The sequence below is a fragment of the Nomascus leucogenys genome, chromosome 15, assembly GCF_006542625.1.
Source record: "Nomascus leucogenys isolate Asia chromosome 15, Asia_NLE_v1, whole genome shotgun sequence".
Classification (NCBI taxonomy): domain Eukaryota; kingdom Metazoa; phylum Chordata; class Mammalia; order Primates; family Hylobatidae; genus Nomascus; species Nomascus leucogenys.
The window spans coordinates 62,664,066-62,686,937 of NC_044395.1; the positions used below are offsets into that span (position 1 = coordinate 62,664,066).

At 42.3% G+C, this 22,872-nt stretch overlaps 1 protein-coding gene across 5 annotated transcripts in view; it reads left to right on the forward strand.

The window, feature by feature from the left end:
- Positions 1–22,872, forward strand: part of C2CD3 (C2 domain containing 3 centriole elongation regulator) — a 165,879-nt gene that overhangs the window by 121,315 nt on the left and 21,692 nt on the right. For all 5 annotated transcript variants that reach the window (XM_030829768.1, XM_030794500.1, XM_030794498.1 and 2 more), the window contains 5 exons: positions 2,588–2,652; positions 7,665–7,870; positions 8,850–8,983; positions 14,988–15,149; positions 19,652–19,872. In XM_030829768.1, the coding sequence (XP_030685628.1) occupies positions 2,588–2,652; positions 7,665–7,870; positions 8,850–8,983; positions 14,988–15,149; positions 19,652–19,872 (788 nt within the window). The remainder of the gene's footprint in view (positions 1–2,587; positions 2,653–7,664; positions 7,871–8,849; positions 8,984–14,987; positions 15,150–19,651; positions 19,873–22,872) is intronic.

Here is a 22,872-nt window from a genome sequence, read left to right on the forward strand (position 1 = left end):
TCTGTTGGTAACAGAGGCAGGATTGGAAGAAAAATGAATAATGGCACTATTTATAGTTCCTTTATCACAAAATTGTTTCCTTTGATCTTCATAGCAACTTGCAGGTCAATAGTATTATCCCATTTAACAGGTAAGAGAACCAGGCCTGGAAGAAGCTAAGTGCATGGCCAGAGTCACTCAGGTGATAATAGCAGAACTAGAATTCAGAGGTGAATCTTTTGACTCCCACCTAGAATTAGAATCTCTGACCAATATTTGTTTCATTTTAGCACTGTGCCTCTCATTGGTCGGGAAGTAGGCTCTGTTCACTTCCCCAGTAGTGTTTGGGGAATGAAATCAAGCCTCTTGGTTTTCTCTAGATCTCCATCTTGCTTACTTGGAGCACTGGCACCTGGTTTGGAACTTTCCAAAGCTGTGTCACTTAAAACTGTAATTTATATAATATATAAAGGTGTTCGGTGGATTCCACTTCAGCTTCTTTATCTGGTGTGAAAGTTAGGCATTTTCTTGTTTTGTTGCCTTACATCTGCATGGTGTAGCATTGAGGTCAGGCAAGCCACGGTTCAAATCCCAGTCCTACTACTTACTGACTCTTAAGTGACCTCAAGCAAACCATTTTACTTCTCTGAGCCCAACCTTATCATCTGTAAAATAAGGATAATAATGTCCATGTTATAGGCTTTTGTGCAGATTAAATGTATATGAAACACATGGCCTCCTTTCCTTTCCTTTCCTTTCCTTTCCTCTTTCCTTTCCTCTTTCCCCTTTCCTTTCCTTTCCTTTCCTTTTCCTTTCCTTTCCTGTCCTTTCTGTGGCCCAGGCTGGAATCTAGTCGGCTCGCTGCAGACTCCCTGCCTCCGGCTCCCGTGATTCTCCTGCCCCGGCCTGCGGGCTGCCTGGGATTGCCGGCGCGCGCCACCACCGCTGCCTGCTTTTTCTCCTTTGGCTGGAGGCGCGGTTTCACCAGGTTGGCCAGGCTGGTCTCCAGCTCCTGACCCCGACTGCTCTGCCCGCCTCAGCCTCCCGAGGTGCTGGGACTGCTGACGGAGGCTCGCTCACTCGGTGCTCGGTGTTGCCCGGGCTGGAGTGCGGTGGCGTGGTCTTGGCTCGCTGCAGCCTCCGCCTCCCAGCCGCCTGCCTTGGCCTCCCAGGCTGCCGGGATTGCAGCCCCTGCCCGGCCGCCGCCCCGTCTGGGAGGTGGGGAGCGTCTCAGCCTGGCCGCCCCGTCTGGGAAGTGAGGAGCGCCTCTGCCCGGCCACCCCGTCTGGGAAGAAGTGAGGAGCGCCTCTGCCCGGCCGCCCCGTCTCGGAAGAAGTGAGGAGCGCCTCTGCCCGGCCGCCCCGTCTGGGAAGAAGTGAGGAGCGCCTCTGCCCGGCCGCCCCGTCTGGGAAGAAGTGAGGAGCGCCTCTGCCCGGCCACCCATCGTCTGGGAAGTGAGGAGCGCCTCTGCCCGGCAGCCCCGTCTGGGAAGTGAGGAGCGCCTCTGCCCGGCCGCCCGTCTGGGAAGTGAGGAGCACCTCTGCCCGGCCACCCATCGTCTGGGAAGTGAGGAGCGCCTCTGCCCGGCCGCCCCATCTGAGAAATGAGGAGCGCCTCTGCCCGGCCGCCCCGTCTGGGAAGTGAGGAGCGCGTCTGCCCGACCGCCCTGTCTGGGAGGTCTACCACGGAGGCCAGAAGCAATGTGGGGGCTGGACGTGGTGGCTCACGCCTGTAGTCCCAGCAATCTGGGAGGCCGAGGCGGGTTGATCACTTCAGGCTAGGAGTTCGAGACCAGCCTGGCCGACATGGCGAAACATGAAAAATACAACAGACAAACCAACCAACCAACCCAGCGATAACAAAACAGGTCTACCCTGGAGTCATACTCTAATTTTTTCTATTTTCCTCCCTTTCTGATCCTTTATCCCACTTTTTTTCTTCCTCTTCCTTCTCCTCCTTCTTTGTCAAATAGAGGATTGACTTATTATCATTGATCCATACAAAGTCCCTCTCTCATTTATTTTCTTTAATTCCTACTCCCCATTTCTATTCCCCATCTTCCCATGTGCAACCTTCCTAATATGTTTGATACGCATCTTTTTGTTTGTATGTATTTTTAGAAAATGTTTATTGTTTTGTGTGCAAAAAAATTAATTAAAAAAAAAAGAAATGAAACACGTGGGGCCATGCCTGGCCCAAGGTAGGCACTCAGTAAATGTTTTTTTTCTCCTCCTCTTCCCTTCTCTCCATTCTCTCATTCTAAGGCATAAGCAGAATCCTTACCCATTCCAATAAAACTCTTAAATGCATGTTGAGGAACTTCTTTTCCATACTTCCTCCTCTGTCTTAGGGAAACTTTGGGAGTGGTGGGGAGGAAATGTTGTGTCAGGGAAGCCTGTTTTCAAGTCTTGGCAAGTTACTTCACCTCTCTGAGCTTCCATCCCCTCATTTTAACTGTGAAGATAAAAATATATCCTAGAAGATGGCTAAGAAGATGAAATAGTGTTGGGAAAGTGCTTTGCAAATTACAAGATGTTCTTCAAATCTAAGTTTTATGCTACAGAAAGTTCCTATACACTTAGTTTACAGTGGTTGTTTTTCTTAATAGGCTATCAAAAGAGCTGCTTCTGGACCCACAACAAACCCTGGTCTTCAAAGTTTGGCATAAAGGAGGTATGAACTCTGTTACAAGAATATCTGCTTGCTTGTAAAAATAAGCTCACATCCTGTTAACAATTTAACATTCCTTTTTTTTCAAACCAAGTGAAGCATTCCCGACAGTGCTGGGAATGCAGATATGTGGTAGAGGGTAATCCCCCAGAAGGCCACATTATTCTCCTGTAAAAAAAAAATTTTTTTTTTTAACAAGATCTTGCTCTGTCACCTAAGCTGGAGTGCAGTGGCATGATCATCTCAGTCTCCTGAGTAGCAGGGACCACAAGCACGTACCAGTATGCCTAGCTAATTTTTTTTTTTTTTTTTGAGACAGAATCTTGCTGTGTTGCCCAGGCTGGAGGGCAGTGGCGCGATCTTGGCTCACTGCAAGCTCCGCCTCCCGGGTTCACGCCATTCTCCTGCCTCAGCCCACCAAGGGTGGGACTACAGGCGCCTGCCACCACGCCTGGCTAATTTTTTATATTTTTAATAGAGACGGGGTTTCAGTGTGTTAGCTAGGGTGGTCTCGATCTCCTGACCTCGTGATCCACCCGCCTCGGCCTCCCAAAGTGCTGGGATTACAGGCGTGAGCCACCACACCCAGCTGCTAATTATTTTTTTGTACAGACAAGGTCTCACTATGTTGCCAGGCTCTAACTCCTCTATCTCTAACTCCTGGGCTCAAGCAATCTTCCTGCCTTGGCCTCCCAAAGTGCTGAGACTACAGGCGTGAGCCACCATACCTGGCCTATTCTCCTACAGAGTTCAAGTACTTAAAAATTATATAATTTTGTTTGACTACCTGCTTAGTGCAGAAATCCAAGTACATTTCAGTCTTTCCTGTTGTATCTGTCAAGCATCATAATGTACAGCCTGCGACATACAAGTGGTTTCCCCCCACGTTTGTATGATGATATTAAGCCTTCTGTTGACTCTGGCTTATTAACCAAGACCCTTGCATTATCAGGTAGTACACAAGAAGAGAGTCTAACCACATATTTTTTCTTATTTTAAGAACCTTCCCAAGAGGGATGTGCTGATATTATGGTCTTTGGACCCAGTTTTATTAAGAGGCATAACACAGCAACATTAAGAGGCTTGACTCTGAAGCCAGATTCTTTGGATTTAAATGCCAATTCTGCCCCTTACTTTAGCAGTGTGACCTTGGGTAAATGACTTATCTGTGCCTATTTCCATATCTATAAAATTGAGGCTAATAATATTACCTACTTCATAGGGTTTTTGGAGAATTAAGTAAGGGCCTGACAGTAAATACCATATCAGTTTTTCTTGTTTTTATTACTGAGCAATAATGTGCTAAGAACTTTACAAACATCTCTAATTCTTGACGGTAAAAATAAAATTAGTCTAATTTTATAGCTGTAAAAGCTGAAGCCCAAGGAAATTTAGTGGCTTGACTAAGGTCATATAGCTATTAATTGGTGGAGCCAGTATTTGAACCCAGTTCTTACTGGCTGTACAGCCTTCACTGTTTGTACTTCACCATGCTAGTAAGATTGGAAACCTTGGAAAATTGAGGTGATGAGGACGTCTGACCATCTCACAGCTTAGAAAATTTTGTCTCACTAAATCTCTCCTCTAAGTCTAGCTTCTTTAATATTCCAGCTAGGCCCTGATTTCCAAGTCTTCATTTGTTTTGAGTCACCTACACAGCCTACAGAGTCACAGTTTTTTGTTTGCCAGTGGTGATTTTTGGAGCTAACCTCAAACCCTAGTAAAGAGCTGAGAGAAATCAGAATGTAAAGGGAATTGACTGACCTTTCTCTCCGCCTGTGCTCCTGTTGGTGAGTGCTCCTGTGAGTCCTTTGTTTTGATGATGAGTTCTATGTTGCTGCTTTGGATTTACTTAGTTCCTCCACTGCTACCCAACCTCATAAATACAGCAAGAGCTGATCATAACTCACTTTTCTCTGAATCAACACAAGGAATTCTTGCTGTATTTAACTGGGCTCCACCCTCCTTACTAGGCTTTTTCTCTCTTCTATCTAAAGTACCACAGAGATTCTCAAGCAGACCAGGGTTCACAATTCAGCGCTTATTTTAGCAGGAAAAAGAGAATAAACTTTGGTCTTATGCAGACCTGGGTTCAAATCTTGGCTCTGCTGTTTACTATAATAACTATGTGGCCCGAATTAAATCACTTCACCTCTTTCCTGTTATCTTTCTTATTTATAAAATTAGAATAATAGTACTGGCCTTGCAGAATTTGTGAGGATTAGAGATAATATATGTAAAGTACTTGGCACATAATTGTTGCTTAATAAATGGAGCTATTTTTATTATTATGTCTACTATGTGTCAGGTAGTATGCTAGGACTATTGGAGTATAGAGAATAAAATACATTCCCTACCTTCCAGGACTCCAAGAGGGTCTTAGTAAGATCTGGTCATAAATGAAAGTGAGGAAAATGCCTAGACCACACTGACTACTACTCAGTGTATGTAGATGTCTCTCTCCCCTTAACCCATTTATGCCCAGTGTTCCATTATTGGAACGCTAAGCTTGTGGGAGTTATTTATATCCTACTGCTCAAGGTCATTACCAAGGTCTGATTTTTTACAAAAACATTTGCAGACTCCAGCATAAATGGGTTAATTCTATCGTTTCCACACAAACTCAACACATCTAGTATAGAAAGTACTCAAATCCAACCAAGCTGTGTGCAGCAGATATTTTATTTAAGTTTCTATTCTGTGCCAGGCACCATGCTAAGTACTAGGGATGCAAAGGTAAAATAAAACAGGCATGGTCCCTGTCCTCACAGAGCTTACAGTCAGTGTTGGACATAAAAAGTACAGTATAGTATGATTAGACAAATACAGGGTACTCTGATAGGAGACATCTAACCCAGACTTAGGATGTCAGAGGAGGCTTCCTGGAGCACACCTGAGCTGAGGAATGAAGGGGCAGGATTTACTGTAGTCAGAGGGGAAAACAAATACAAAGTCTCAAGTCAAGCAAGAGTTGAGGGAAGTTCTTGATGACTAGAATATTAACTGCAAAGGGAGAATGGTGGGTTGTCCTGTTAATCCGATGTTAAATTTAACTCTTCCAAGCCATTCCTTTTCTCCATGATCTGCTTAGCCAAAGCACTCCTCAAGTATGTTTAGGACGTACTACCTTCATTTTAGGCAGAACCCTGCATCATACTTCATCCCCAGTGGGTAAGAATTACTTGACCCCCACTCTGGGGAATACAGCTTCAAGTATTTATAGAATCAAAAACTTTCCAAGTTGAAGGGGATCTTTTTTTTTTTTTAATTTTTTGAGACAGGATCTCACTTTGTTTCCCAGGCCGGAGTACAGTGGTAGGATTATGCTCACTGCAGCTGTGAACTCCTGAGCTCAGGCAGTCCTCCCACTTCATTCTTCTAAATAGCTGGGACTACAGATGTGCACCACTATACCCCAATTTTTTTTTTTTTTTTTTTTTTTTTACAGATGGGGTCATGCTATGTTGCCCAGACTGGTCTTGAACTTTTGACCTTAAGCAGTCCTCCCTCCTCAACCTCCCAAAGTGCTGGGGTTACAAGCATGAGCCACCTGCTCAACCAAAGGGGATCTTGAATCTGGTTCAATACTTCTCATTATATATGTGTGAGTGAGGCTCAGGGAGTTAGAGGAATGTGTTTTCCAGTCAAAGCCATACCTAGATTTGCTATTGTGGCACACTGCTCCTTTGTCCCGCTCTAGGTTGGCCAGTTTACTTGTGTTTTCAGTGAATATTTATCAAGTTTTTCATGCAGGAAGATGTTATGCCAGGTATGGAGAGTGTAGGGAACATAGTGTAATACCTTTTCTCATCTTTTAGCTAGGTTCCAGTCTAAAGGACAGCAAGCTGTCCAAACAAATGTTATGCAGTATGTGATGAATTTAGTGTCACCAGGAATGTGCCCAAGGAACTGTGGGAACTTCATGATTACTCCTCTGGAAAATATGCATTCCTTGATTTATTAAGCAATTTATAGACCTACGGTTGTATCACTGTTTGGTAGATCCAGCCTTTGATTTCACTATACAGAATGGAGCCTATATAAAATAGAAATTCATGGAGTGACAGAGACCTGTTTGTCCTCAGCTACTTCATGTCAGAAATGAGGAATAAGTAGCAAAGAATATGAGAATGAAGGTCATTGCATGGTAGCTTGTCCAATGAAAAGAGAATCTTCTCAGTCATGAAGGGCAGCCCCCTTACCATATAGAGAAGAGCCTGAGCCCAGGCTCATTTTGCACCCTAAACTGTTCTCCAGGGAGTTGTCTTTTCTTTTTAATTTGCATCACTTTTTCTTAATTAAATATAATACATATGTAGAAAATTTGGAAAATATAGAGAAGTATAAATAAGAAAATTCAAATCTCTCATAATTGCAAGACATACTACCCTGAGAAAAATCACTGAGACATGATAGCCTAGGAAAAATAAGTTCTTAAGTTTAGTGTTATTTTCTAATTGCCTATATCAAGAGGACCAGCTAGGTGGGGTGGCTCACATGTGTAATCCCAACACTTTGGGAGGCCAATGCAGGAGGATGACTTGAGGCTGGGGGTTCAACACCACCTGGGCAACATAGTGAGACCCCATCTCAACAAAAAAATTAAATTAAAAATTAGCTGAGCGTGGTGGTGTGTGCCTGTAGTCCTAGCTACTTGGGAGACTGAAGAGGGAGGATTGCTTGAGTTTGCGAGTTCGAGGCTGCAATGAACTATGATCATGCTACTGGACTGAAACCTGGACATCAGAGTGAGACCCCATCTCTTTCAAAATGAGAGAGAGAGAGAATGAAGTGCGGGCCTGCCAGCTTTTTCCCACCGTACAGAAAGGGAATTCCTAACAGGGAAGGCAGGCTTTGGTTGCCAGTCTCTCTCAACTTCATTATCTGTCTTCTCTGATGGCTTTGGGATCACTAAACTCCTCCATCCCCTGAATCAGCTTCTCTGTGTGCAGCCTCTGATCTCAGTGGCAGGACATGCCTAGCCACATTGCCCAGCTCTTCTCTTTCCTCTACAGATGAGGAGAGGGTGATTGGCTTTGCCTCGGTGGACCTCTCCCCACTTCTCTCTGGCTTCCAGTTTGTCTGTGGCTGGTACAACATCACGGACTTCAGTGGAGAGTGCCAGGGGCAGATAAAAGTTGCTGTCTCCCCTTTGGAGAGTTTGATACACTTCAAAGAAGAAAAGCAAGCAAGGCGTGGAGTGGAGACCTCAAAATCACTGGTAGGTATGGAGATTCACATCCTTAACCAATATGAATTGTACTGACCTATAAGAACATCCTTTACTCATGTTTGGCACTTTCCAGCTTATAGAATACGTTATATACTATTTGTTTCTCGTAACAACCTCCTGACCTTTTGGGGTGATGAAAATGTTCTGGAATTAGTAGTGATGGTTGCACAACTTTGAATACACTGAAAACCAGTGAATTGAGCTTTTTAAAAGGATGAATTGTATAATACAGTAATTATGTCTCAGTTTCCAAATAAAACAAGGTTGCCATCAATTGACTTGTTTTTCAACTCTGTTACATTGATATCATTAGTCTTTCATTTAAAAAAATAATTGAAAGAATGTGAAGAGGGGAATTGATGATGGTAAGCATAGACAACTCTTTCAAGGAGTTTAACTGTAAAAGAAAGAAGAATTTCCCAGACTATCAAAAATACGGGAGCTCTATCAAGGCAAAGACTGTTTTCTATTCATCTCTCTGTCTCTCGTGCCTGGCCCACAGTCTGGCACAGAGTGGTCATCCATAAATACTGAATGAAAGCATGCATAAGAAAACAGAGTTCATTGGTCCTTATATAGGAAGGTCATTTCTTCAGCCCAACCCTAGTAGTCCTAAGACAAGAAATTTCACAGCCAGATTATCCTCATATGTAAGGTAAATGTAAAATGATTTCCATCCAGGCATTTACAGTGTATTAATAGCTGAAGGAACAAGAGCATAAATATAGATAAAGCAACTGAAAAGCAATCTGATAGCATAGTCTGTAAAATGAGTATAATAATAATAATACTTGCCTCATAAGATTATAAATTAGAAAACATATGTAAATCGTTTAGCACAGTGTTTAACACAAAGTATTCAGTAAATTAAATGCACACAATAAATTTTACAAATTTATTTATATACTGCTTTGTTACGAATGGGTTTATGGTGACAAGTGTACCATTTTTATTGTTGTGTTTACAGATCCCAATATACAGTCCCTTTTCCTTCCCTGCCTCTGATATGTATGCTGCATTCTCTAGCCACATGGCAAGGCAGACCCTAGACCAAGTTGCTCTTGCCTCCTCAAAGGAACTTGATTTCTCCTCTCCTGGGAGGTGAGTGAATTCTTGATGATGAGAAGAAATGGGGTTAAAAAATGGAAGTGTGTGAACTGGCTTATCATTTCTGTCTTTCCTTTATTAGAGGAAAAAACAAGACAGGGTAAGAGCTTTGTTGATCTTCTGTCACAACTCCAAAAACCCCAAGATCCTATGAAAACAAAGTTTTTATAAGATAGGAGCTAGAATTTGTACTGCTATCAGAAGGGTCACTTCAGTACAAGGGAAAAATTTCTGTTATCCTCAAAGGCCTTTAACCTTTATCCCTAAATTCAGTCATCAACTATGTGAGAAATACATCTTCTTTCCCCTCCTAAAACTATGTGCCAGTTTATTTTACAAAAAGCAACTGGTCCATCCTTTTCACTAAGCCAGCCTTGAACATGCGTATGGCTCTCAGGGCTAGAGCATGTTCCATCCTATACAAGGACAGGGTCTAAGAATAAGGTTGCTGCTTTCCGTTCTACCTCTTTATAGGCCCTAGTACCATTTGAAGCACCCCGCTGCCTACACCAGAGTCTTTCCTATGTCTTTCTCTTCAGCTCAGGGAAAGGGCAAGGAATCTTCCCCTACAACAGCCCTTCCTACAAGAGCAGTTACTGAGCAGACCCTTTTATTCCAAGAAGACACTAATATCATGTAACCACTCGAAGGCCCAATACAGGGCTACATAGTTTTCTACTTGATCACCACATGAAGAGATCCTTGGTCCTGTGTACAAAGAGAGCTATGTATCTGTCAATTCCTAGATCCCAGATTTTAGATAATTCCTTTGTTATCTCTTTTATAAGTGTCACTTTGACCATACCCAATCAGTGGTACATATGGGTAGGATGAGGGTATCTCTAGTGCCCACCCTTTAGTAATTTTAAAAGCTAGAAGTTTAATGGCGTGCCTTTTGTCCACATAAAGATGTCCCTGTTACCACTTCAGAAGGGCCACATCGAAGTGTCATATTATATACAGATAGCCATTTAAGGCTAGGCTATAATTCCCTCTCTAACCATCTTACCAGAGATCCAGCTTCTGACCCTGCCCTGCTCAAGGGACAGGGTGGTGAAGTGGGCTTTGAGGTCAGACAGATCTGGAATCCTATCCTGGCTTTACTACTTACTAGCTACATGTGACCTGAGGCTAGTTACTTTAGTTTTCTGAGCTTTAGCTTTCTAATTTGTAGGATGAAAATAATATAGTACCTCAAGGGCTGTTATGAAGAGTAAATGGGAATCTATTCTCATTTACTAATCTAAACTCACTTTTATATGGACTTTGTATACATTAGCTCATTGGATTTTCACAGCAGCCTTAAGAGAGAGGTTTTATTACTAATAATACATGCAAAATGCCTAGAACAGCAGTTTCCAGACTTTCTGGTCTTTGTGCTTTATTTGTAATAACCAAAAACTGTAAACAACTCAGGTGTCCATCAACAAAGAGGTGAACAAATAACCAAATTGTGGTATATCCATACAATGAAATACTAATACTACTCAAAAATAAGAAGAAATGCATTATTGATAGACAACAAAATGAATATCAAAATAATTATGCTGAGGAAGAGAAACTAGACAAAAAAGAGTACATTGGACCAGCCATGATGACTCAGGCCTTTAATCTCAGTGCCTTAGGAGGCTGAGATGGGAGGATCACTTGAGGCCAGGAGTTCAAGACGATCCTGGACAACATAGTGAGACCCCATCTCCACAAAAAAATTTTAAAATTTGCCTGCCTGTTGTCCTAGCTACTCAGGAGGTTGAGGCAGGAGGCTCACTTGAGCCCAGGTACTTAAGGATGCAGTGAGCTATGATCACACCACTGCACTCCAGCCTGAGTGACAGAGCGAGAACCTGTCTCTTAAAAAAAATAAAAAGTACATTGTATATGATTCCATTTATATAAAATCCTAGAAAATGCATCCTAACCTATAGTGACAGAAAGCAAATCAGTGGTTGCCTAGGGACAAGGCAGGGTGGATAAGGAGGAAAGGAGGAAGGAATTGCAAAAGACAAGAAGAAACTTTTGGAGGTGGTAGATATATTCATTATCTCGTGGTAATGGTTTCTTTGGATGTATACATTGTTAAAATTCGTCAAATTGTATTCTTTAAATATGTAAAGTTTATTTTATATCAGTTACACATTAATAAAGCAGTGGTTCTCAAACATTTTCACTTCAAAACCCTTTTATACTATTAAAAATTAGTGATGACCCAAACAGGTTTGTTTATGTGGCTTATATCTATCAATTTTTACCATATTAGAAATTGAAACAGAAACTTTTAAAACATAATAAGCAAAATCAATTGTATTTCTATATATCAACAATGAATAACCAAAAATGAAATTGAGGCTGGGCGTGGTCTCTCATGCCTGTAATTCCAGCACTTTGGGAGGCCAGGGTGAGAGGATTGCTTGAGCTCAGGAGTTCGAGATCAGCCTGGGCAACAAAGTGAAACCCTGTCTCTACAAAAAATCAAAAAAATTAGCCAGGCATAGTGGTGCACGCCTGCAGTCCCAGCTACTCGGGAGACTGAAGCAGGAGAATTGCTTGAGCCCAGGAGGTCGAGGCTACAGTGAGCCATGTTCATGCCACTGCACTCCAGCCTAGGCAACAGAGTAAGACCCTCTCTGCCAAAAAAAAAAAAAAGAAGAAGAAAAGAAAATTGAAAAAGGTCTAAATAAAATCAAAGACATCCCATATTTATGGATTAAGAGACTTAATATTGTTATGATAGCAATATTCTCCACATTGATCTACAGATTCAACACAATCCCTGTCAAAATTCCTGCTGGCTTTGTGGAAATGGACAAGCTGATCTTAATATGGAAATTCAAGGCACATGGAATACGCAAAACAACCTTGAAAAAGAACAGAGTCCCTAATTCCAAAGCTTACTACAGTGCTACTGTAAGCAAAACAGTACTGGAATGAGGATAGAAATATAAATCAGTGGAACTGAATTGATAATCTCAAAATAAACCCATGTGTCTGTGGTGAACTAATTTTCAACAAGGATGCCAAGACTATTTAATAAGGAAAGACTAGCCTTTTCTATAAATGGTGCTGGAACAACTAGATATCCACATGCAAGTGATTGAAGTTGGACCCCTTCCTCACACCATACACAAAAATTAACTTCAAATGGGTCACATATCTAAATGTAAAAACTAAAACTATAAAACTCTTCCTAGGAAGCAGAGGAGTAAATCTTCATGAGCTTGGATTAGACAATGATTCCTTAGGAAATGACACCAAAAGCACAAGTAACAAAAGAAAAAAAATTAGATTCATCAAAATTAAAAACTCTCACAGCCATTAAAAAAAAAAGAACAAAATCATGTTCTTTGCAGCAACATGGATGCAGCTGGAGGCCGTTATCCTAAGCAAATTAACACAAGAACAGAAAACCAAATACCACATGTTCTCCCTTATAAGTGGCAGCTAAGCATTGGGTACTCGTGGACATAAAAAAGGCAACAAAAGAAACTAGAGACTACTAAAGGAAGGAGAAAGGGAGGAGGACAAAAGCTGAAAAACTGACTGTTAGGTAATATGCTTAGTACCTGGGTGATGGGATCATTCAAACCCCAAATGTCAGCATCCTGCACATACACCCCCAGATCTAAAATACAAATTGAAATTATAAAAATAAATAAAATTTTAAAACTAGGAATTTTTACACTGCAAGTGATACCATCAAGAAAGGGAAAAGACAACACATAGAATGGGAGAAAATATTTGCAAGTTAAAGATCTTTTTTTTTTTTTTTGAGATGGAGTCTTGCTCTGTCACCAGGCTGGAGTGCAATGGCACAATCTCGGCCCACTGCAACCTCCGCCTCCCAGGTTCAAGCAATTCTCTTGCTTCAGCCTCCCTAGTAGCTGGTACTACAGGTGCACGCCACCACACCAGCTAATTTTTGTATTTTTAGTAGAGACGGGGTTTCACCATATTGGTCCCTATGGTCTTGATCTCTTGACCTTGTGCTCCACCTGCCTCGGCCTCCCAAAGTGCTGGGATTACAGGCATGAGCCACTGTGCCCGGCCAGTTATAGATCTTATATCTAGAACATATAAAGGGGACTGGGTGCAGTGGCTCACACCTGTAATCCCAGCACTTGGGGAGGCTGAGGTGGGAGGATCGCTTGAACTCAGGAGGGCAAGACCATGTTATTATTTTTTATAGAGATGGGCAACATGGTGAGAACCTACTCCACAAAAAATTAAAAAACTACTTGGACTTGGTGGTGCACATCTGTGGTCTCAGCTACTTAGGAGGCTGAGGTGGGAGGATCACTTGAGCCCAGGAGGTCAGGGCTGCATTGAGCCATGCACTCCAGCCTGGGAGACAAAGTGAGACCCTGTCTCAAAATAATATATAGAATATATAAAGAACTCTTAGAACTCAATAATAAAAAGCAAATAACCAGTTTAAAAATGGGCAAAGGATCTGAATAGACATCTCTTCAAAAAGATATACAAATGGCCAATAATCACAGTAAAAGATGCAAATCAAAACCACAATGAGGTACCACTTTATATCCACTAGGTTGACTGTATTTAAAAAAAAAAAAGATATCTCAAGCCTTAGGAAGGGGTAGATAAATTGGAACCCTTATACATTGCTGATGGGATAGTAAAATGCTGCAGGTGCATTGGAAAATAATCTGAAAGTTCCTTAAACATGGAGTAACCATATGACCCAGTAATTCTGCTTCTAGTTATGTGCCCAAAAGAAATGAAAACAAATGTCCCCACAAAAACTTGTACACGTATGTGTGTAGCATTATTCCTAATAACCAAAAAGTAGAAGCAACTCATGCCCATCAACTGAGGAGAAGATAAACAGAATGGGATGTATCTGTCCAACATAATATTATTCAGCTGTAAAATGGAATGAAGGACTGATACATGCTGTACTACAGATGAAGCTTGAAAACCTTATGCTAAATGAAAGAAGCCAGTCACCAAACACACATATTATATGATTCCATTTATATGAAATATCCAGAATGGGCAAACCTATTGAGGCAGAAAATAAATTAGTAGTTGCATAGGACCAGGAAATGTGGAATGGTTCTAATGGGTATGAGGTTGTTTTGTGAGTAGTAAAAATGTTCTAAAACTGATTGTGGTAACAGTTACGTAACTCTGCATATACTAAAAACCATTGAATAATACACTTTAAATAGGTGAATTGTATGGCATGTGAATTATATCTCAATAAAGCTGTGAATTAAAGAAGATTGTTGGAGTCATGTTCTTGAATATCATGCTCAGGAATTTGAGATTTGTTTAAAAGCCAAAGCTAGAAAGGAATGGCGGTGATCACATGGCGTAATATATGTTGAATGCTTACAGCAGGGCTTGGCATATTATAAGGATGCCAAATATATTGTTGTTATTGTTGCTCTTGTTATTATCACTTCAGTTTTATGGTTTTTGGTTTTGGGGGGCTTTTTTTTTTTAAGCCAGAGTCTCACTCTCCCAGGCTGGAGTGCAGTGGCATGATTTCTGCTCACTGCAGCCTCCACTTCCCAGGTTCAAGTGATTCTCCTGCCTTGGCCTCTGGTGTAGCTGGGATTACAGGCGCCCGTCACCACACCCGGCTAATTTTTGTACTTTTAATAGGGACAGGGTTTTGCCATACTGGCCAGGCTGGTCTCGAACTTCTGGCCTCAAGTGAACCACCCGCCTCAGCCTCCCAAAGTGCTGGGATTACAGGCGTGAGTCACCGTCCCCGGCCAGATTTATGTTTTAGAAAAATCACTCTGTTGTGAAGAATGGATTAAAAGGAGGTAGGCAAGATTGAAGACAGGATTATTTTGGAGACATTTATAATCCAAGCAAGAGATGATAAGGCCAGAACTGTGATAGTGGGGATAGATTTGCATTCCATTTCAGGATAGTATGTGTTTATTGTCACACTAGCAGTGTTCTCATTGGTTGGGAATTTATTTTGCTCCTTTTTTTTTTTTTTTTTTTTTTTTTTTGATGGAAGTGGTACCACAAGAAGCCAAGCATCACGCCATGAAGAGCATGTGCAGAACATTCGCCGGTTTCATGAATCCCTGCATCTTCAGGGAGAGGCACTCTTGCCATGTGATGACAAACTGACCACATCACCTTTGTCCTCCCAAACCTCCATTCTGACTTCTCTCAGGTGAGGCTCTGCTGAGAAAAGACACAGGAAACCATAGTGGGGCACAAGGTGAATGAGAAATGGCAATGTGCATTACTGCTTTTCCATCACCTGCCACCGCCCTAGAAACATTAGTAGAGGGCTCTTTTGCATGTTAGTATCAGGTTGGACCCTGGAGCCTCCTGGGATTCCTCATAGATGAATATGTATCAGCTTGGGACCTTCCATTCCTTCAGGGGGCTCTGTTATTGATCCATCTGTAAATGCAGGAACTTCAGATTGTTCACCAAAACTTAATAATAACCACCCTCACAACCTCACAACCATCAACTTCTTCCAGACCAGCCTCTGTCCTGTTAACTGTTTTCTGTTCCTTTCTTAGTTTAGTTAGCACCTGAGCCAGAGAATCGCTGTGAGAATTGAAAGGGCGATGATAGATCAGCTAGATCAGCCCTAGCTTATCTAATGAAAAGTGTGGCACAGTGGAAAGGACACAGCTTCAGGGTCAGATAGACTTGACCTCCAATCCTTGCTCTGCCCATCTCAGTGGAGGAGATAGCCATGTTGCCAAATAATTATAATGCAGGGTAGTAAGAGCTGCAGTTTTCCTGGCCAAGAGTAGACAGGGGAATGCCTAATATTCTGGATTATTCCTGGAAAGATTTAAAGAAGTCACATTTGAACTGGTCTTTGGAGGACATTTTGTGCAGAAAGAACTTATGCCAAGGCTCAGGGGCAAGTCAAGTTTGGGGAAATGCCAGCAGTGCATGTAGGAAAAAGCTGAGCATAAGATGCAAGAAGCAGGGTGAGTTTTTTAAGAGTCAGATCATGAAGGTCCTTGAATGTCAGACTAAGAATTATTACCCTTAGAACAATTATTCTCAAGTGAAAAGTGATAGAGGAAGGAAAGAAGGAGAGTATGTAAAATTTAAGGAAAAAATGTTTAAAAGGGGTGTGTGTGTGTGTATGTGTGTGTGTGATATAGATAAAGGCTTCCTATGCTGCCCAGGCTGGGCTCGAACACCTGGCCTTGCTTGCCTCCTTATTCGCCAGGACAACAGGCCTGAGCCACTGCGGCTTCCGGCTTTTTTTGTTTGTTTTTGTTTTTCTTGAGATGGGGTCTCGCACTGTCGCCCCGGCTAGAGTGCAGTGGTGCAATCTCGGCTCGCTGCAGCCTCTGCCTCCCGGGCTCAAACAATTCTTCTGCCTCACCCTCCCAAGTAGCTGGGATTACAGGTGCCCATAACCATACCCAGCTAATTTTTTGTATTTTTAGTAGAGACGGGGTTTCACTATGTTAGCCAGGCTGGTCTCAAACTCCTGACCTCGTGATCCCAAAGTGCTGGGATTACAGGCGTGAGCCATCACGCCCGGCCAAAAGACTTTATATTTGAACAACAAAAAAAAAACTAACCTATTCTTTGATTTCATAATGCAAACTCAGAAAAGAAACATCGACAAAATCTTTTTGGTTAATGAGAAAAGTTAAAAATTGATCAATAGTGCTATAGACCAGCAGTCCCCAACCTTTTAGGCACCAGACACTGGTTTTGTGGAAGACCATTTTTCCATAGACAGGGGGCAGGGTGAGGGTGGGGGTGGGGGATGGTTTCCAGATGAAACTGTTCCACCTCCCATCATCAGGCATTATTTAGATTCTCAAAAGGAGCGCACAACCTAGATCCCTCACATGAGCAGTACATAGTAAGGTTTGCCGTCCTATGAGAATCTAATGGTGCTGCTGATCTGACAGGAGGCGGAGCTCAGGGGTAACGCTTACTTGCCCCCACTCACCTCCTGCTGTGCGGCCCAGTTCCTAATAGGCCACGAACACAGCCCAGAGGTTGGGGACTTCTGCTATAGACTATGGGAAACTGCCCAAACTTATTTTACAAAGAAGTAATATGTTCAGATTCTTTTTTTTTTTTTTTTTTTTTTTTGAGATGGAGTCTCGCTCTGTCCCCCAGGCTGGAGTGCAGTGGCGCGATCTTGGCTCACTGCAAGCTCCACCTCCTGGGTTCACGCCATTCTCCTGCCTCAGCCTCCCGAGTAGCTGGGACTACAGGCACCCGCCACCATGCCCGGCTAATATTTTATATTTTTAGTAGAGACGGGGTTTCACTGTTTAGCCAGGATGATCTCGATCTACTGACCTGTTGATCCACCCGCCTCAGCCTTCCAAAGTGCTGGGATTACAGGCGTGAGCCACCGCGCCCGGCCAGTATGTTCAGATTCTTATCTTCATATTAGTCAGATGCTAGAGATTGTAGGCTGTTTAAGTGAAACCATTGACAATTTGGTTGTATTTTATTGGGTCATTCACATAACCTATTTGGAACCCACTTAAAAAAAGAAACTCCTTCACCTTCGAGTAGTTTCTCTCAACTTTGGCACAATTGACATTCTGGCCAGATATTTTGTTTTGAGGGTCAGTTCTGTGCATTGTAGGTTGTTTAGCTGCATCCCTGGCCTCTACCAACTACATACCAGTAGCACCCCTCTCCCACTTGTGACAACCCAAAATGTGTCCAGACATTGCCAAGTGTATCCTGAGGGACAATATTGCCAGGTTGAAAACCACTGCCCTAGGACAGTAGTTCTCAAAATTTAGTGTATATCAGAATCCCATGAAGGGCTTATTACAGCACTGATTGCTAGGACCCACATCCACACAGTGCCTGATTCAGTAGGTCTAGGATAAGGCCTGAGACTCTGCATTTCTAACAAGCTCAGGTGATGCTGCTGCAGCTGTTCCTAGAACTAGGCTTTCAGAACTACTATCTAGAGGAATTCTTTACCAAATGGGCGTGAAACAAGGTAAGATCAATTTGCATTACCTCCTTGGATTCAGAGAGCCCTTAAACAGTGCTGCATTTGAATCACAGCTATCATTTCAGGCCTGCAGAGCAAGTATTAATAAACCTGTGTTTCACAGATGAGCAAATTACAGCTTGGTGTTCATAGGTTGATATGCCATGGTTCTACACTGGTCTAACAAGACTGGTAGGTTTGCTTATTTCCCATAGCTACCCCAAGTTACATTTGTTTGCATGTTCCTCCTGCAGATGTTTATCCATGTGGCATATACCACGATATAGACACCTAAGTGATTTGGTACACACCACTGTGACTTGAGTCTTGGCCTCTAGTGATAGAATAAGGATCAACTTTGTCCTGTCATTTGGATTTTCCTCTAAGACACACAGACTGTTTCTAACAAAAGGATAGAAATACTTACAGTTCATGTCACAGGTATTTGGTGTCCATGTTGTGTTGATTGTACCAGGCACATTGAGTGTAATAAGGAAATAGAGAAATTTGAGATATATCTTCTATTCTGAGACGCCCATGGCCTGCTTAGGGAAACTGAACTAACATATAATGAGACAATTAAGGGAAAATCTAAGAAAAGGTTTGATTTGTGAAATGATGAGTATGAAGGTGTTTAAGGGACAGGTGGTGCAACGATTTGGGATAATGGACTTTGAAAAGAAGAAATGTGAGCTGCAACCTTAAAAGTTGAATGGAATAGAAACAGAGCAGAGAGTTGCTTGAACTGAGGTTCCAGTATCAGCAGAAGTATGAGGAAGGAATGAACCCAGCTGAAACAGAGCCCATCTCATATGGAAAAAGCATAGGACTTGGAGTCTCAAATTCTGAGTAGCTACATACTGCTCAAATTCTGAGTGGCTACATACTGCTCCCTGCTCTGGACAAGTCACTTAAATTCTCTGAAACTCAAGTTGCTTATTTATAATTACTGATCTCATATGATTAGCTGAAAATTAAACAAGATAATACGTTTAAAAGCATAAACATAAAATCCTATGCAATGGAAGGTTGGTGTGATTTCTTATTGGAGAATGGTGAGAATGTGGCCCTATTAAAGGCTTTTAAACAGATTTTTTAAATCACTTATTTATGTCCTTTTATCCATCCAACATTCTTTTGTTTTGTGCCAAGCACTATGCAGGGTGCAGTAGACATAAAGGAATCAGCCCAGAGCTCACCGTAGATCGGGGGAAATAGGTGTTAAATAGTGATGTCATGGAAGAGTGCAGAAGGAACTATGGAGCACAGAAGAGGAGCCCCTAAACTAATTTAGAGAGTCAGGGAAGGCTTTTTAGAAGTTGCTTGCCTCAAGGATCAGGAATGGTTATGAGGTAGCAAACGACAGTGTTAGTGCAGAGTAGGGCTTTATTCTATCAAAGTAAAGAGAAATAAGGACTGGAATGATGGTCAAGAATGGTTCCTTTCTGAGGAAGTGGCATTTTTGCTGGACATCAGATGAGGAATCGCATTAGACAGACAAAAGGGGGAGAAAGTTGCCCCCAGCAGCAGGATTGTAGTCAGAGGAGTGAAGGCTGAGTTGGTGGATTGGAGAGAGAGGGCCTTAGTATATTAATAGACCAAGTGAGAGGTATTAAGGCTTTGGCTCAAGCGGTAGTGTCCAGGGGACATAAGAGATGTTCGTAATCTCCATGAATTACCCCTTTGTCTTCTTCTCCCCCTTTTGTTTATAGGAAGAATCTTAGTGAGCTTGATCAGATCCAGAAGTACTTCAGCCAGAAGCTCACCAAGCCTTTCCTACCCCTCAGCCCTCAGACTCAAACGGCCATCTCACAGCACCAGGAGAGCTGTAGGGACCATCTTGGGCCAGGTGCCAGCAGCCTAGACCCTGGGAGCCAGTGTATCCTGGAGAAATCCAGTAACCTGGTGTTGCAAGTCAGCTCCTTAATCACGGGTATGACTCAGATCCTTTCTTATTGAGATGTTATGGTCACTAGGTGCTAATTCAAAAAGCATTTGAATGTGTTCCTTCAGACAAGCCCCTATGACAAATAGAGACCAATTGTTTTCACCCTCTTCCCTTTTTTTTTTTTTTTTAACCCATCTTGCTTTTGAAAAGGAGGGACCTAATAGTACGGCACAGTAACCTGGGGCAATGGAAAGAGCGCTGGACTGACCCAGGTCCTTGATGGGCTTCTGGTACAGACTTAGAGTCTGACTCTGAACATGTCCTTTCCCTTCTTGGACTTCAGTTTCCCCAGCCAAGAAAAGAGTGGGGTAGATTAGATGAGTGGTTCCTCAACAGCAGTTCTTGAACTTGTGCCACTCTCTGAGAAAATAATAAACAATAAATATATTTAAAATTCTAATTATCAGAGCCCAGAAGTCTGCACTTTTAACAAGCACCCTAGATGATTCTGGATGTTAGGGGTTCATAGTCCACCCTTTGAAAAACCCCTTTGGAGCAGTGGTTCTCACTTTAGCTGTGTACTGGAATTATTGAGGGACTTCTAAAAAACCCCATGCCCAGGCTGTACTGTAGGTCAACAGAATCTCTGAGGTGGAACCCAGGCATCAGTATTGTTTCTAACTCCCCAGGTAATTCTAGTGTGTAGACAAGACTGAGACTGCTCTAGAGCAAATATTGGCAAACCTGCCTGAGCATAAGAATCACCCGGGGCACTTACTGTGAAATAGAGATTCCTGGGTCCTACTCCATCCTTCTGAATCAGGATCCAGGGTCACGACCTAGAAATCTTTATCAGGCAAGCTTCAGGGAACACTGGGAAATCAGCTAGATCAGCATCTTCAGCCCTCACTTCTTTTTGCTTGAGCGAAATGCATAGATTCTACACAAGGATGAAGAAGTTCAATTTTCTTTGTCTAATGGGAGGGAAAAACACCTTGATTGACACTAAGTACAAACCTTCTTTCTGTCTTCTTCTTCCAGATACCTAACCTGTTGGTATCCATGGCCTCAGATAAATGCTCTATGTTTGACTTCCACTTGCTTGGATATTTTCAGTCAAGTGTTTATTGAGCACCATCTGTGCCAGGCACTATTCTGTTATTTGTCCCAGGAAGATACAGTGGTGGATGTGACAGGCATTATCTCCCTTCATCAAGCTTACATTCTATAGTCAACCAAAGAAAAATCCTCTCACAAAGAAAGTATGACAGCAAAACAGATGAAGGCTTGTTTGGAGTAGAGGTGGAAACAAATAGGGGAATCTTTCTAAAGGGGCATATTAAAAGAGGAGAGAGAAGGGAATTGTGGCCAGGCATGGTGGCTCACACCTATAATCCCAGCACTTTGGGAGGCCGAGATGAGTGGATCACTTAAGGTTGGGAGTTCCAAACCAGCCTGGCCAACATGGCAAAACCCCGTCTCTACTAAAAACACAAAACTTAGCTGGATGAGGTGGTGCACACCTATAATCCCAGCTACTTGGAAGTCTGAGACACGAGAATCGCTTGAATGCAGGGGCAGAGGTTGCAGTGAGCTGAGATTGCTCCACTGCACCCCGGCCTGGACAACAGAGTGAGACTCTGACTCAAAACAAAACAAAAAAAAAAAAGAATTGAAGCTGTGGGGCCTAATGTTTATCCTGGAAGAAATGGGAAGTTCTCAGCAAGCAGACGGCTGAATGAGAACTGGTTTTCACAAGGAGAATGAATTTAAAAAGAGAAAGATGATTAGATCAGGGAAACCATTCAAAAAAAAAACAGCAAAAGCCTGCCCCTGCCTCCATTATCCTCTATTATGCCTCAGTATGCTGTTTTTACAAAGCCATCAGACAAATGGATGTGAGTGAAACTTGAGAGAGTTACTGAGTGGGGTTTTTTCTAAGCCAGAGCTATATGCTAGGCTGGGCCCTAGAGATACAACATGATTCAGACATATGGTTCATGCCCTGAGAAGCTCACAGTCTGATGAGGTAAACATACAATTACACAGTGTCATATTCTTAAGTGCTTCCTTATAGAACAAAGCCATATAGCAATCTTATTTAACTCGTGAATCTGGGAAGGCTTCCTGGAGGAGATCCAATAGAACATGGCCTTGAAGGCTGGGCAGGTTTATAAAAAGCAAGAAGACTGCTCTGAGACAGAAAGCATATTCAAGCCAAAGGATTAGGATCAACTAAACATGCTTCCCCATGCCTATTCCTATTTACAGGTAGTAATGTTCCATTTTCGCCTATCTACCCATTCCTTTGAGGCCTGAAAATCATCAATGTATAATATTAAACAGCCAGCACCTCCTGTAGAATGAGCCCTCTGTTAGGTGCTGTGAGAGAGATGTGACCCCTATTCCCCAGGAATCAAATTTGCCTTCAGTTCCTAATTTTCTCCTCTCAAATAATCTTGCAAACATGTATCATTTACTGGGTCTATTTATTAATTGATTCACTCCCATTCCATCCCAAAAATAATTTGAGATGACTAGTAGCTTCTATTTATTAAGTGGTTACATATTCACCACACAGTGTATGCCCATTTCTTTCGTGTATTCTCTACTGTAACCTTATGAAGTGGGTGGTGTTGATTACACTGTACAGATCAATAGGCTCAGAGAGGATAGTTTGCTTGTGATCACAAAGTTAACAAGTGACAACAGAGATTCGAACCCAAGATTGACCAGCTCCAAAGCCTATGCTCTTTCCAGCATACCCTGCTGCTTCTATTTTCTGTGTAAATCTTCCCTGCCTTATCATGTGGATGATAGATATTTCCTTGCTTTTATTTTCCAAGTAAAATGGGTAGTTTTAATAACTGTCATCGAATAGGTAAATAAGTGGATTCTCATTTTGATTTTTAATATAGGTAGTTATTGAAGTAACTGGAAGCATGAACATGCCCACCAGGACTCCCAGCTCCCAAGGATTCCTGAGCATGAGCAGATAGTCTCTGAAAGCATTTCCACAGATGTATCCACAACTATAGATTAGAT